The following is a 13986-nucleotide window of genomic DNA, read 5'->3' as shown; positions in this document are numbered from 1 at the left end:
TTAATTTTTCCCTCGGTTTCAGGGCCCAAAGCGCTTAAAAAACGTGTCTGCGTTTTAGCATATTCGATTGCAGTAAAAAGTTACAGAAAATTTTCGAAATAGGATTTAAAAAATGTGGAATCATGATCGTACAAAAATCGCTCTCGAAGAAAAAGTATTTCGAAATTAACAATTTAAGAGCAATTGAACAAATTCCCTTTGAGTTATAACTCTTTAAAGTGTCTGCTTCAAGTGAAAAAATTTATTCGAGAAAACAGCGCTAAGAAAAATTTTCTGCTTCGCAAACAAACTCCGCCCACAAACGCCTTCAACTGGGTTCTCAGATAACTAAGCCAATCAGTGCAGGGAAACTTTACTACCGTTAACCTCCTGGTGAAATTTACGCGCGAATCTCTAAAAAACTCTTGTGTTTCGCAATGCGCTCAAGGAACCGAAGGCAGAGAGATAATTTTTCTGTAGCTCGGTTTTTCTTGAAGCTGGTCTGGCAAAATGGAGAAGACTAAAAAGGATACGAACGCTAGAGTGGCTGAGCGAAGGAAACAAACAAAAGAAAGCGCGGAGGGCAACTGTGTGTGGGCAATTGTGCATGGACAATATTTCAAATGGTCTCAATGAGTCCGACGATTCGTCGATATCGGACTCATCAGAAGAGTCTCTGTCAGCATCCCTGTTATTGCTGTCAAGTTCCGAAATTTTTACAGAACCTTTCTTTTCTGTTACCACGAATATTTGCCCGCCTTATACGATAACTATAGCTTCATCCGCGTGGCGAACTTTCGCTTCTTCACTCATTGATGTATTTTCATTCGTTCTTCGCTGTTTTCGCTTTTTCGAACTGGTCCATGGTTTAAACGTGGTGTATGTTTACTTATAACTTAATAGAGACACGCCTAATACCAAAGATGCTGGGTAGTCAGAACAACAATGCTGATCAACTGAGTAGTCAATTCGTGACATCCATATAGGTAATTCCCGCGAAAATCGTCACAGTTGATTGCATACGCGCTATAGGGCTGTCAATCAAGAGGTAAACTCTTACTTCCGGTGAAAACGTAAAACCGCCATTTCTCCGCCAATATTTAGCCTTTTTCAAAAATTTTTTTCAGAAATTAGAGATTATTCTTCGACCACTAATTTGACCCAAAAATCCAAATTTGAAGAAAATTGCCGACCCGAAGGTATACTGTAACCTTAGAGCATTCACAAGTCATGCAAAATTTTAAAAACACTTTTTCAATTTATTCACATTTTTTCTTAACTTAGTACAAATAAGCACATAATGGCCATTTAAATGGCCAAAAATATCTGATATTTCTTAACCCCCAACTCTATCAGTAAATTTGCTGCATACAAAAATTCAAACAACGAATAAATGCATTAAACTCGTATATTATTTTCTAGCATTTATGGGTTTCTACTCAAATAACGGTTGCATATAAAGAAACCTGACTCATTGTATTATTATCTGAAATGTTACAAGGGAAACAATATTAAGTCACACGTGAGTGAATATCATATTTACTCGAAAATCTGAATACGGTTGTTACTGAAGTCAGTCACAACTATCCTACCGTCACTGAGAACTGCTGTAGAGAGTGGGACATTAAACTCTCCTATCCCGCTGCCTCTTGTTCCAAACTTTGCAACAAAATTTCCACTAAGTTCAAAGACCTGAACCCTGTGATTCCTTAGATCACAGACCATCAGGTGTCCAGCCTTGTTAACTGAAACGCAACGAGGTTTATTGAACTCGCCGTCTCCCTCCCCCTTTTTTCCAAATTTGTACAAAAATTTTCCGTCTCTATCAAACACTTTAAGACAATGTTTATCACTGTCTGACACGATAAGATAGTTTTCATATTGGACACAGTGAAAGGGAAAGGTAAAAGAACCCTCTTCGCCAATTTTGTGTAACAACTGGCCATCTGGATGAAATATCTTAATTAGTTTATTAAATCTGTCAGCGACAATAATATTTCCATCGCTATCTATAGATAAACCATGGGGAGACTTCAACTCATGATCAAGATTTCCACGACTACTAAACGTGTTTAGGTGCTCACCCTGCTCACTGAAGCACTGGACACGGTTGTTATTACAGTCTGCCACCATAATATTATCATTCTTGTCAAAGCCTATCCCACAAGGAAAATTAAATTCTCCATTTTTATCACCCTTTCTACCAAACGATCTTAAGTATGTCCCACCACTATTAAATAATTGAACCCTGTTGTTACCATTATCAGTCACTGCAATTTCATTACGTTCATTCACTGCCACGCCCCAAGGCTTGCTTAACATTTCCGCATTCGAGCCTTGTTGTCCAAAGGAGAATACGGGTCTGTACTGTCTGGGTATGACTGTAACCACAAATGGGCTGCCATGGACCTGCTGTCCATTTACTTTTACTGATACATCACACTTTCCAGTTTCTTTGGGAAAATAGCTGATCTGGAAGCTGCCGTCTTTGTTATCTTGGACTCGCGCTTCCTTCGCAGAGCTTTGTCCTTGATGATTTATGATTTCCACTGTCACACAGTCACGCGCTTCATAACATTGTTCTCCTTCAGCATTTCGTGTTGTCAAAACAATCCCTGCTTTAAAGTGCACCTAACCCCCAATTTTTTTTTTTCGCTAGAACGAATCTACTTATTATTTGAAATAGTTCTGCGAAAAAATTTTTGAATTCCGTTAAATCCTCGATTTTCTGTGCCACGACGAAATCTCGAAAATAGCTCCAAAACACCGCCATTTTGTTTCACGACCGAGTTTGAGGAGAATGGGTCCAGCGGCTCTTGTGACGTCTACCCAGGAAGGTTGGATATCTCACGTCCTCTCATTTCCTTCAGGGTGGTGCAATACACATTCGAAAAGTGCGCTGAAACGCCTTCCAGAGGTACTATCGGCTGTTGCAGCAATATTCCAGATTTAAAGAAAGATATACTGTACAATTTACTGACGATGATCGGTCAAACAAGCGAACTGAATCTGTGAGAACCATTGAAGAACGCTCACTGGAATTTGTTCCGCAGACTTTCGAATGCTATTTTCATAAATTTTCTGCTTAAAGCTAACCAGAAATTTGTAGAAATACTACCTACAACCTATATCTTCCAATCCCGCAATATTTATAACATAACCGGCAAAGTTGTGTGATCCGGTCATGATCAAGAAGCGTTTATACCGATATGTAAATAGATCGCAACTGTACGCTGCTAACCAACACTTATTTCTCTTTCGATTTAGATGAAAGTCGAAGATTAATCCTCTAGAATTACATGATAACAAAATTGTTAGACTCACAGAGTTTTTCGAAGGTTTGGAAATCAGCAGTGCGACAAAGATTCTGTGCAATAGCGTCGAAAATATGACCGCGTAACATCTGCGGACCGCTTAGGGAACACATCCTTTTCGCTTATCTGACGAATTTCACTGCAAACTTTGAGAACAATTTACATTGGTTATTTGGAGTTACGACTTAAAACGTGTGACAATGTGAAATCGGTAATTGTATGAAATGTTTCCTTCCGCCTTGCTTCCCGCAGCTTCAAAAATACAGGTCCAAACAATACGATTTTCAATCGATCGAAGCCAATGTTTTGGAGGTCATCAAGTCTCGAAAACTGCAACACGTACGTCGCTCTTATAAACATGAAGCATTCAACTGAAAGTAAAACACAAACTGGATTTAACAGAACCTTGACAAAATACATTCTCGGTAAGGACAAATGTAAACGGGCTATAAACACGCGTGGGAATCTTATGTTTAGTTGACGAAATTACCATCCAAAGCAGTCCTTGAGTTTTCTTTCCTGCTTTTCGTTTGCCTGCTCCTCCACTTCGTATCTAGCTTTCCATTCCTAATATACAAGCAGCTCGTCCGCAAAAACGTCTTCCCCGTCGTCGCTTGAAATATTGTAAATTGCTCTCAAAGCTCTAAGCGGTGAGTTCACAGTCGTCGAACGTGCTCGATCGAAGTTTATTTCGGAGCCTTCCGAATCGAAACTTAACTCTGACTCCAGTGACGAAAAAGAAATGATTCTGAGACAAAACTTGGACGTTTAAGTCCCAAAATACATCGGAACGATTAGTTTTGCGTTCTATTTTCTCGAGCAAATACAGAGAGTTGACTGAGGCGCTATTGTGTTTGGTTCCTGGGTAGACGTCATCAGGTACCGCCGCCCCAGACTCCCTAAAACGCGGTCGTGAAACACTTAATCGCGACTTTGAAAGGGCATAGAAAATCGAGGATTCAACCAAATTCAAAAATTTCTTCGCCCAAATGCTTCAAATAAAGTCTAGATTTGTTTTAGCGAAAAAAAAATTTGGGGTTTAGGTGCACTTTAAGTCCAACAATAGCTTCACTCGTTCCTTTTCCTTCCGCTCTTGATTGATGCGCACTAGTGTTGCTGTAAAATGTTTCTAATGAGCCAATTCCTTCAGTGATCGTTTTATCCATTAATGTTTCGTTTTCCACCAGAATGAATCGACGAGCGGCTTCAAGGTCACAGTTGACTCTTTCTCCTACATCATTCATGACTCCTTGAAAGATTGCATCTAATGACTTCTCTAACAGTACAATCTCAGCGCTTGTGCTTCGTTCTAAAAGTGTTTCAGCTTTTTCAATTACGGTATTTTTCATTTGCACTTGGTGTTCAATCCCGCTTTTCTGTGTTACAAGACGTCGGATTGACTCTGCCGCTTGGTTTTCCACTTCTTTACAGACTTTTTGCTTCTTTTCTTCGATGACACAGATCAACGCTTCAGCAAACTTTTGCGCGTTGCTCTTCACGGCAGCGGCTTGCTCTTGAATTTGAAAACAGATTTGGTCAATGATGGTGATCTTGTTTTTCTGCTGTTCGACGTTTTCCTTTTGCGACTCGATCACTGATTTCACTTGTAACTTGCGTTCGTATGCAGCTTCCTCCAGAAGGATCTTGGCGTGACCTTCGTGGTTTCATCATTCACTGCCACCCCATAAATACTTCATAATGAATCCTTTCCCTTTCCTTTGAGCTTTAGCTTGACGCTCGCTGGTCAATGTTTGTAATGAGCCGATTCCTTCAGTGTTAGCCAGGTCTATTAATGTTTCGTTCTCCACGAAGTTGAATCGACGACTAAAATCTTCAAGGTCATAGTCGACTTGTTCCACTTCACGCCCGACTTCTTGCGCGGGAAAGATATCATCTGCTGACTTGCCTAAATGTGCAATCTCAGCGCTTTTGCTTCTTTCTAAAAGTGTTTCAGTTTTTCCAATTACTGTCTCGGTCATTTTCATTTCACGTTCAATCTCGCTTTTTTGTGCCGCAAGAAGCTGGAGTAGTTCTGCTGTTCTATTATCTACTTCATCATAGATTTCCTTCATCTTCGCCTCGATGACACAGATCAACGCTTCACCAAAGGTCTGTGCGTTTCTCTTCACGGCAGCGGCTTGCTCTTGCACTTGAATACAGGTTTGCTCAATGTTGGTAATTTTAATTTTCTGCTGTTGGACGTTTTCCTTTTTCGACTCAATCACAGATTTCACTTGTAACTTGCTTTCATTTGCAGCTTCTTTCAGAGGTATCTTGACGTGGCCTTCGTGATCTGTTAAAGCACAAGTGTTGCATATTGGAGTTTCACAAATCTTGCAAAAGAACTTCAGCTCATCTTTCTCGTGATGTTTCTTTTGGCAAAATGCTGGGCGCTTTAAAACGTTCTCAAAGTCGTCGTCTTTAAAGTCAGTAAGCGCCAACACACGGTGCTCTTTGTTAGCTCTGATTATGTTGTGCCCAGTGATACAGTCGTCACACCAGAATACACAACATTGAAAACAATAGCAACTCTGTGCACTTCTGTCGTCGCAGTTTCCACATTTAACTCCCGTTATACTACACTGTTTAATGGCCAACACATTTAACAAACTGTTGATGCGAAAGTTGGTCGGCAAGTCCGGCAGGTTTCCACTTCCAGGGACTTCACTCTCTCTTCTACATTCTGGGCAAGCTATGACATCATGGCGACCACTCGTTCGTAGAATTCCTTCTAAGCAGTGAAGACAAAAGCTGTGTAAACATGGCAGCGTTTTTGGATCAGTGAATATGGTCTTGCACACAGAACAGGATACTTCTTCATGAAGGTTGTCTAGCAAGGTTTTTATATCCATGATAAAAAGCCGAGGGAAAACTAAAAGGGTTCCGCGTTGAAAACGCCTCAAGAATAAAGCCTTTTGATCTCTTTTAAGCATGATACTATTGACCAATAAGATAACAGTATTAGACATGTTTTGACATTGTCTGATTTCTAAGAATGATTGCATAGATCGCCAAAGATTCTAAGAACGGTGACCACAAGAAGCTTGACCTACAGATTAAAGCAGACAGACTGAACTACTCAGATCAGATTACGGGACATAACGTCTGAAATGCTACGTCCAGAAACCAGATCTGAGAATTTCTAGTAATTTCTGGCCAGCATCCCCGTCACTTTCTTTATAGCGAAGTGTTCCTAAGAACAAGTCGTTCGTTCTTCATTTAGACAATAGAGTGTTGAAAGATGCCCTCTAATATCGAGACTTTCGTAATCCTTTATTATTTCACTTTCCACGACGGTAATTATTAAGGAAGAGCCTCCATTTTAGCTATCGAATAATCGGCAATCGAGGCCTTTATGTGTCAACACGCAAACGGGTTACAAGACTAATGAAAATCGTCAGCTAAGAGATCTTGTTTTGATGTTCTACCAAATTCGTAGAATTTTGTAATTCAGTACCAAGAATTAATGCTTCAAGCTTGGAACGGCTGAAGTAATTTAACACCGATAATACCCTGGCAAAAGGGCATAATCTCACTATCCTTTAATTAATGTACAAAGGTAAGGAAATCCTTGTCAGAAATCTAGAATTATAAGAATTTTGATTAGTGCTAACATCAAAAGTCAGTGGTGCGAAAGTAAGCTACAAAGATATAGAGTTACTTTCGTATCTCGAGCAATACATAAAAGAGGTCATAATAAACGATAAAGTTCATAATAAAACTTTATAATGTAATAAGGGAAGCTAATATTCTATGTGCGTCGATTGATGGCATTGGCCCTATATAGATGCATTCCCAAAGGGAGAATAACGTGACAGCTAACATACAGGCAGCCAGCATACAGGCTGCGTAGGTCGCAAAAAACCCGAGGGGGGGAAGGTACTCCCAGAAAAGTTGGGTAGGGGTGTGCAGCCCACTTCCCAAAACCTTTACCTTATTTATGACCAAAATCTGTGATTTGTGCGACCCTATTTATGACCAGACCAAAAATTAGATACCCTATTCATGACAGTTTCGGCTGGTACAGTTTCTCTAAACATAAGTTATGACGCGCTTTTGTTGATGATCTTATTGATAATGATGAAAAAGTAGCTTCTTCAAAGAAACACAATTCAAGACTAGAGTGCTAAACCCGTACCCAATTTAAGACCAAAATAGCCAAAATCGTTACCCTTTTTATGACCAAAACAGCTGAAAAACCCTACCCTTTGGGGCCGCACATACCTATATAGCCCATATAAGGGAGTACCCCCGCCCCTGGGGTCGTAAAAGATACATTGGGTTGTTACGTTGCACTGGCCCTTGCAGGAGGCAGAAACGCACACCCAGCGTGACAACTGTTCGGCCACAAACAAATCATGAGCTCTGCGAGAAAAGTTCAATTAGCAGATTATTCAATCGAGCAACAAAATCCTCCAGTTGATGGCCATGAAACATTTGCACGTGTATCACAAGTCAAACAATGTGTAACAAAATGACTGTCACAATTTATTATCACTTCTAGATTTTTAAAAAAGCTTTGGACACTTGCATATTATGTATTGGAACCGAATTCGCTTGATTTTTGTCGTCCATAACATTTACTGTCACAGACCAAATCCCGTGCACTGTTTATTCATCAAGATCAAGACATTACCTGCAAGAAAAGCTGAAGAGGAATACGAATGTCTGGAAAATGTAATAACGAGGAAAATGTTAACCATCTTTTCAGCCCTGAAGTTTAAAACTCTGTTGTATGTAACAAGCGCTCTAAATGCCTTGATCAAGAATTTTCAATATGAAGGTATGGCACCACCCACCTTTCACAAGTTTCGGACACAAAATGTAAATTTGTATTTGTTATATTGGACAAGCAATCAATCAATCAATCAATCAATCAATCAATCAATCGATCAATCGATCAATCGTCAATCAACCTTCATTTAAAACGCGAAATATTATCATAAAAATGGTCTCCCTAAGAGTCAGTGAAAAGAAAAGGTGAAAGTGCTCTTTCCACCAATTTTACTTAAAAACTGGCCATTAGAAGAAAAGGTCTCGATCAATTTCTTAGCGGCAAGAATAATATTCCCATTACTGTCTAAAGATAAACCAAGAGGGCGATTAAGACTTCTTCTGCCGAACTGGCCGAGGAAAATGCCCTCGTCACCGAAAATTTTAACTTGGCCAGCAGCATTGTCCGTAACAATAATGTTGCCATTTTTATCAAACTCTATCCCAGCGGGATAGGAAAAGTATTTAGCTCTTATCAACCGAGCAGGAGGTCAGTACGGGAGAATCTTGACTGAGGTCCTGAGTACAGACCGAACGCAGGGAGGTCTGTGCACACGACCAAGGTCAGGATTCTCCCATACAGACCGACTAAGCTCGGTCAATAAGATGTTTATTATATGGCATTTACGAAAAATTTAATTCGTTAAATGTAACTGGTTTGTACTAGCTGACATTTTGCTTGCGAATGGCGATGAGCTGAACTTGATTCTGCAATGAAGTCCGCTCGTCCTCTTTACTTTTCTTTTCTCGTCAGGCTTTTTGGCACTTCCATAAATATATATTGTTAGAAGAAAATAGTCAATATTTTTGCCATATATTTTAGTTTGCAACTTTTTCACCGCAAAACATTACCGATCTAGATGCCGGTCTAGATGGGAAAATGTAGACCGCTTTCAATATCGATTTCAGCCAATCAAATTCGTGAATTTGGTAGTTTCCAGTCCTCGTAAGGCACAGCCATATAATAACCCTGCTTATTACCCTTTCTGCCGAAAGATGTTAGGTAACCTCCACCACTGCTAAATATCTGCACTCGTTTTTGATCAATGTCATTTCACCGCAATTTCATCACGTTCATTTCCTGCTACTCCCCAAGGAAAGTGAAACTGCGCATCAGACAAACCTTTCTGTCCAATAGTTTTTACGTTTCTGAACTTTCCGGCAAAAGGAATGCCATAAATTTCTTTATCTTCCGTAACGCATTTTTCGGCGGTTTCTTTTGCAAAATGGCTTATTGTAAAGCTATCATTGTCTTCTTGGCCTGGTGCTTTCGTCTTTCGTTGGTATCCCCTTCAAAGTACCTGATTTCTAATGCTACCCAGTCACTATCTCCGTGAGGTGTTCTCCAGCGATTTTTCTTGTCAAAACAAGCTGTTCTTCACGACCAGCCATGGCTTCACTGTTTACTTTTCCATTGGCGCTGGACTGATTCCTTTCAGTCTTAACGGACCCGATGCCTTCAGTGCTGACAATATCTGATAACCTTTTATTTTCCAGGAAATGAAAGCTGGGGAACGTTCCATCGTCCCAACCGTCTAAATCGTCTTGGTTCAATTCCTCTTGAAATACCTTGTCTGGATATTTTTTTCGTCGCATGATTTCAGCCTTTGTGCTCACAATTTTTTCATTTCTTCAATTCCTGTCTCGGTCATTTTTACTACATCTTCTATCTTGGCCTTTCTAACTTCCAGACGTTAGAGTGATGCTTCTGTTTCACTTTCAACGTTATTGCAGAGCTTTTGCTTCTTGACTTTGATAAATGCGATCACTTTATTAGCGAATTCCTCTGCGCTTTCTTTCGCGTTCTTGGCTTTTTCTTGAAGTTTAGCACAGTTTCCGCCAACTTAAGTAATTTAATCCTCTCCGCTTTTTCTCTACATTTTGTCCCTGAGAGTTAAACGCAGACCTTAATTGCACCATTCGTTTATTTGCGGCCTCTCCTTAAGTTGTCTTAACGTGATCGTCATGAACGGTTACTTCACAAGAACTGCCTCACAAGGGGATCCTAATTCTCTTCTTTCGACAAAATGCCGGAAGCTTCAAATAACTTTTAAAAAGTCCTCGTCCCTAAAGTCTTTTGGTTCAAAAAGATGTCACGCTAAGTTCTTGAATATACTTCATGTGTTACGGGATTAACGAGTCTAACATAATATAGATGGTTTTCATTGTCACGCCCGACTTCTTGCGCGGGAAAGATATCATCTGCTGACTTGCCTAAATGTGCAATCTCAGCGCTTTTGCTTCTTTCTAAAAGTGTTTCAGTTTTTCCAATTACTGTCTCGGTCATTTTCATTTCACGTTCAATCTCGCTTTTTTGTGCCGCAAGAAGCTGGAGTAGTTCTGCTGTTCTATTATCTACTTCATCATAGATTTCCTTCATCTTCGCCTCGATGACACAGATCAACGCTTCACCAAAGGTCTGTGCGTTTCTCTTCACGGCAGCGGCTTGCTCTTGCACTTGAATACAGGTTTGCTCAATGTTGGTAATTTTAATTTTCTGCTGTTGGACGTTTTCCTTTTTCGACTCAATCACAGATTTCACTTGTAACTTGCTTTCATTTGCAGCTTCTTCCAGAGGTATCTTGACGTGACCTTCGTGATCTGTTAAAGCACAAGTGTTGCATATTGGAGTTTCACAAATCTTGCAAAAGAACTTCAGCTCATCTTTCCCGTGATTTTCCTTTTGGCAAAATGCTGGACGCTTCAAAAAGTCCTCAAAGTCTTCGTCTTTAAAGTCGGTAAGCGCCAACATACGGTGTTCTTTGAAAGCTCGCATTCTGTTGTGCGTGTTAACACAGACGTCACACCAGAAGAGAGAACAGTGGAAACAATAACAACTTTGAAAACTTATTTGGTCGCAATTTCCGCATCTGACTCCTGTTGTATTGCACTGTTTAATTGCCAACACATCCAGCAAACTGTTGGTTCGAAACTTTGTCGGCAGGTCATTGAGATTTCCACTACTGGGGACTCTTCTCTCTCTTCTACATTTGTGGCATGTTATGACGTCATGGTGGTCACTCTTTCGAAGAATCTCGTTCAGGCAATGAAGACAAAAACTGTGTAAACATGGCAGCTGCTTTAGATCAGTGAATGTGGTCTTGCACTTAGAACAGGATACTTCTTCATGAAGATTGTTAAGCAAGGTTTTTATATCCATGTTTAAAGGGGTAAAAGAAAAGGGTTGTGCGTCGAAAACGCTTTCAAGAATGAGGCCTTAATTATGATCGCCTTTTTTAGTATGATACTATTGACCAATCAAATAACAGTATAAGACATGTTTGACATATTGTCTGATTTCTAAGAAGGATTGCATAAATCGCGAAAGATTCTAAGAACTGTGATCCGTAATAGAGCTTGACCTACAAATTAAAGCAGACAGACTACTCAGATCACATTACGGGACATAATGTCTGTAATGCTACCCCTGGAAAACAAACCTCAGAATTTCTAGTAATATAGGCAGGCGTCCCCGTCACGTTATTTTAAATGGCGAATTGTTCCTAAGAACGAATCGTTCCTTCTTCATTTGGACAATAGAGTGTTTAAAGATGCCCTCTAATATCGAGGCTTTTTTGTCTTAATCCTTTATTTCTCTTTCCACGATCGTAATTAATAAGGAAACGCCTCCTTTTTAGCTATCGAATAATCAGCACTTGAGGTCTTTTTGTGTCCATACACAAACCTAGGAGATCTTGTTTTGATGTTCTACCAAATTCTTATAATTAACCTTAATGCAAATATTTGAAATTCAATATCGAGAATTAATGCTTCGAGCTTGTAACGGCTAAAGGAATTTAACACCGGTAATACCCTGGCAACAGGACATAATCAAAGGCTGAGGGAACTTCTCTTCAGGAATCTAGAAATATCAGACCTTTAACTGTTGCTTACGTCAAAAGTGGTGCGAAAGTGAGCTACAAAGATATACAGAACTACTTTTTACTCGGGCTTCCGTAGGAGAACCCGAGTCTTAAAATGCTAGTGTTTTGGTCGCCAAAAGGGGGGTCATGGTCCCAGGCGTTCCATGCGTAGAGCATGAAACTGGGGACGAGAAACGCGACATTGCTCGCTCTTCGTGAGAGAATGCGGTGTTTTGCGAAGAAAGTTTTGGCAAGAATCGCGCCTTATACATTCATCTCACATACAAAGATGTCGATCGTTTTCAGAAAGGGTCGGTCCACGAATTATATCGCTTAAAAGCCAGCCCGGTAAGCAACGTTCACGTTTGAAACGTTCTCGTGAGATAACAACTGAGTCGATTGCGGTATGAGTTCAATCTACGAAAACACTGGCAAAAATAGGCAGTCAATGACGGTATGTGGCTACTGCTGTTATTATTTAGAACATTGCAGTAAAACAAATCATATTGCAATAAAACGAGCTAAATACGAAAACGTTTTTGGACTCGTAGCTCATTAAAAACATGCCGACTTGTTTCTTGCACCGCGTAAAATATATCGATCTCCAACTGAAAGTTGTAGAGATAAGACTTTCGGTAACTTGAATTAAATATCTTATCTCCAAGTTAGTTGGCTTTCTGGTAGGGAGCAGGAAAAAAAAAGTAACGTGTGAATTTGGAGGCACATTGTGCGGGAGAATTAAACCTTCGATTGTGCGGGGAATTGCGCGGGATTATTGACGAACTAATGTTCTTGGTAAATCCTAAGGAAAATCTGCATGACGATAGTTTAGCCAGTTATTTCACTAGTAGTTCAAATATATTTAGCAGTCTTAGCAATCGCCAATTCTTTTAGAAAACTGTGTCTGACTGCATAAGAAAATCATGTTGCGTGCCATGAACTAGACGAGCATGAAACCAAAATAAATAGCAAAACAGAATGCCGCATCTTCCCTTATAAATGAGTCCTTTTAAAAAATACTCCTGCCTTGATTCAATAAAAATGATTAGCTTGAATATTTTTTCATAAACTGCGTCAAGGGTCGCAAATTCTTGGAAGTTATCCGCAAAATACACAACTTGAAAGTTTCTGCAAATTATGTGCAATGCAATTTGAGCCTAGTCGCAGGACTGTTGTTTTCGCGAAGGAGTTTATCATAATAGACGATGAAGTTCATAATAAACTTAACAAATAAAGAAGCCTAAGCCGTGTATTACACTGTGATAAAACACGACGGGCATTTGAGAACACGAGGGAAATGTAGTAAACACGACCCGCAGGCGAGTGTTCTCTACAACTTATGTAAACCGGAAGTGTTTTATGTAGACCGGAAGTAGTTGTAAGCTCAACACCAGGTTGAGGCTATGTATTGCACCATATTGAGTTGCACGAGTCCATGTTGTGAGGTAGAAGTTTTCGTCGTGTACGAATAAAACTTGAGTTCCAGTTGCTCTCTCTGATGTTTTAATCCACCCAAGAACATGGCCACGCTCGCCACATTCTGGAGTGTTCTCTAATGTCCGGAGTGTTTTATCCCAGTGTAATACACGGCTTAGGCTTCTTCATTTGCTTTATGATAAAGAGGTAATGTGCCGAAAAACAATAAAACACGCTTTTTCTATATTTTATACTCTGATGAAACATGGGTTTTTGACCAATCAGAGCGCGCGCAGGGTCCTATCTATAGTATAGTTTATAATATGAAGTGAAGCTAATATTCTATGTACGTCGATTGATGGCATTGGCCCTATATAGATGCATTCCCAAAGGGAGAATAACGTGACAGTTAACATACAGGCAGCCAGCATACAGGCTTTATAGGTCGTAAAAGATACGCTGTGCTGTTACGTTGCCCTGGCCCTTGCACGGGGCAGAAACAAATAATGTCCAGCGTGACAACTGTTCGGTGGCAGACAAATCATGAGGTCTATGGACAATCATCTAGCGCCAAGAGAAAAAAAAATTCAGCTCGTTGATCAGCTAATTATCCAGCCAGTTGTTGTGAGAGGTGTCCGACT

At 40.0% G+C, this 13986-nt stretch overlaps 2 protein-coding genes across 5 annotated transcripts; both read right to left on the bottom strand.

Moving 5' to 3' along the window:
- Window positions 1-1217: 1217 nt before the first annotated feature.
- LOC110052866 (E3 ubiquitin-protein ligase TRIM45-like) lies at window positions 1218-6213 on the bottom strand. Of its 4 annotated transcripts, none has more exons than XM_089279723.1 (3): window positions 5119-6213; window positions 4355-4497; window positions 1218-2610 (listed from the first exon to the last, which is right to left on the bottom strand). In XM_089279723.1, the coding sequence occupies exons 1-3, from the start codon at window positions 6143-6145 to the stop codon at window positions 1519-1521; spliced, it is 2262 nt and encodes a 753-aa protein (XP_089135849.1). In that variant the 5' UTR covers window positions 6146-6213; the 3' UTR covers window positions 1218-1518. The 4 variants fall into 4 exon arrangements, with proteins under 4 accessions (XP_089135849.1, XP_089135850.1, XP_089135852.1 ...); XM_089279724.1 differs by having other exon boundaries at window positions 4355-4564; window positions 5192-6213; XM_089279726.1 differs by having other exon boundaries at window positions 4343-4398; window positions 5026-6211.
- A 1547-nt stretch (window positions 6214-7760) lies between these two features.
- On the bottom strand, window positions 7761-11263 carry LOC149097137 (E3 ubiquitin-protein ligase TRIM56-like). The gene has a single exon (XM_089279722.1). The coding sequence runs from the start codon at window positions 11224-11226 to the stop codon at window positions 10165-10167; it is 1062 nt and encodes a 353-aa protein (XP_089135848.1). The 5' UTR covers window positions 11227-11263; the 3' UTR covers window positions 7761-10164.
- Between the last annotated feature and the right edge of the window lie 2723 nt (window positions 11264-13986).

The sequence above is a fragment of the Orbicella faveolata genome, unplaced genomic scaffold, assembly GCF_042242905.1.
Source record: "Orbicella faveolata isolate gen_17 unplaced genomic scaffold, um_ofav_v1 contig_47, whole genome shotgun sequence".
In the NCBI taxonomy this organism is placed as follows: Eukaryota; Metazoa; Cnidaria; class Anthozoa; order Scleractinia; family Merulinidae; genus Orbicella; species Orbicella faveolata.
The sequence above is the reverse complement of the archived record's forward strand: the minus strand, read 5'-3'. Positions and strand labels throughout refer to the sequence as shown.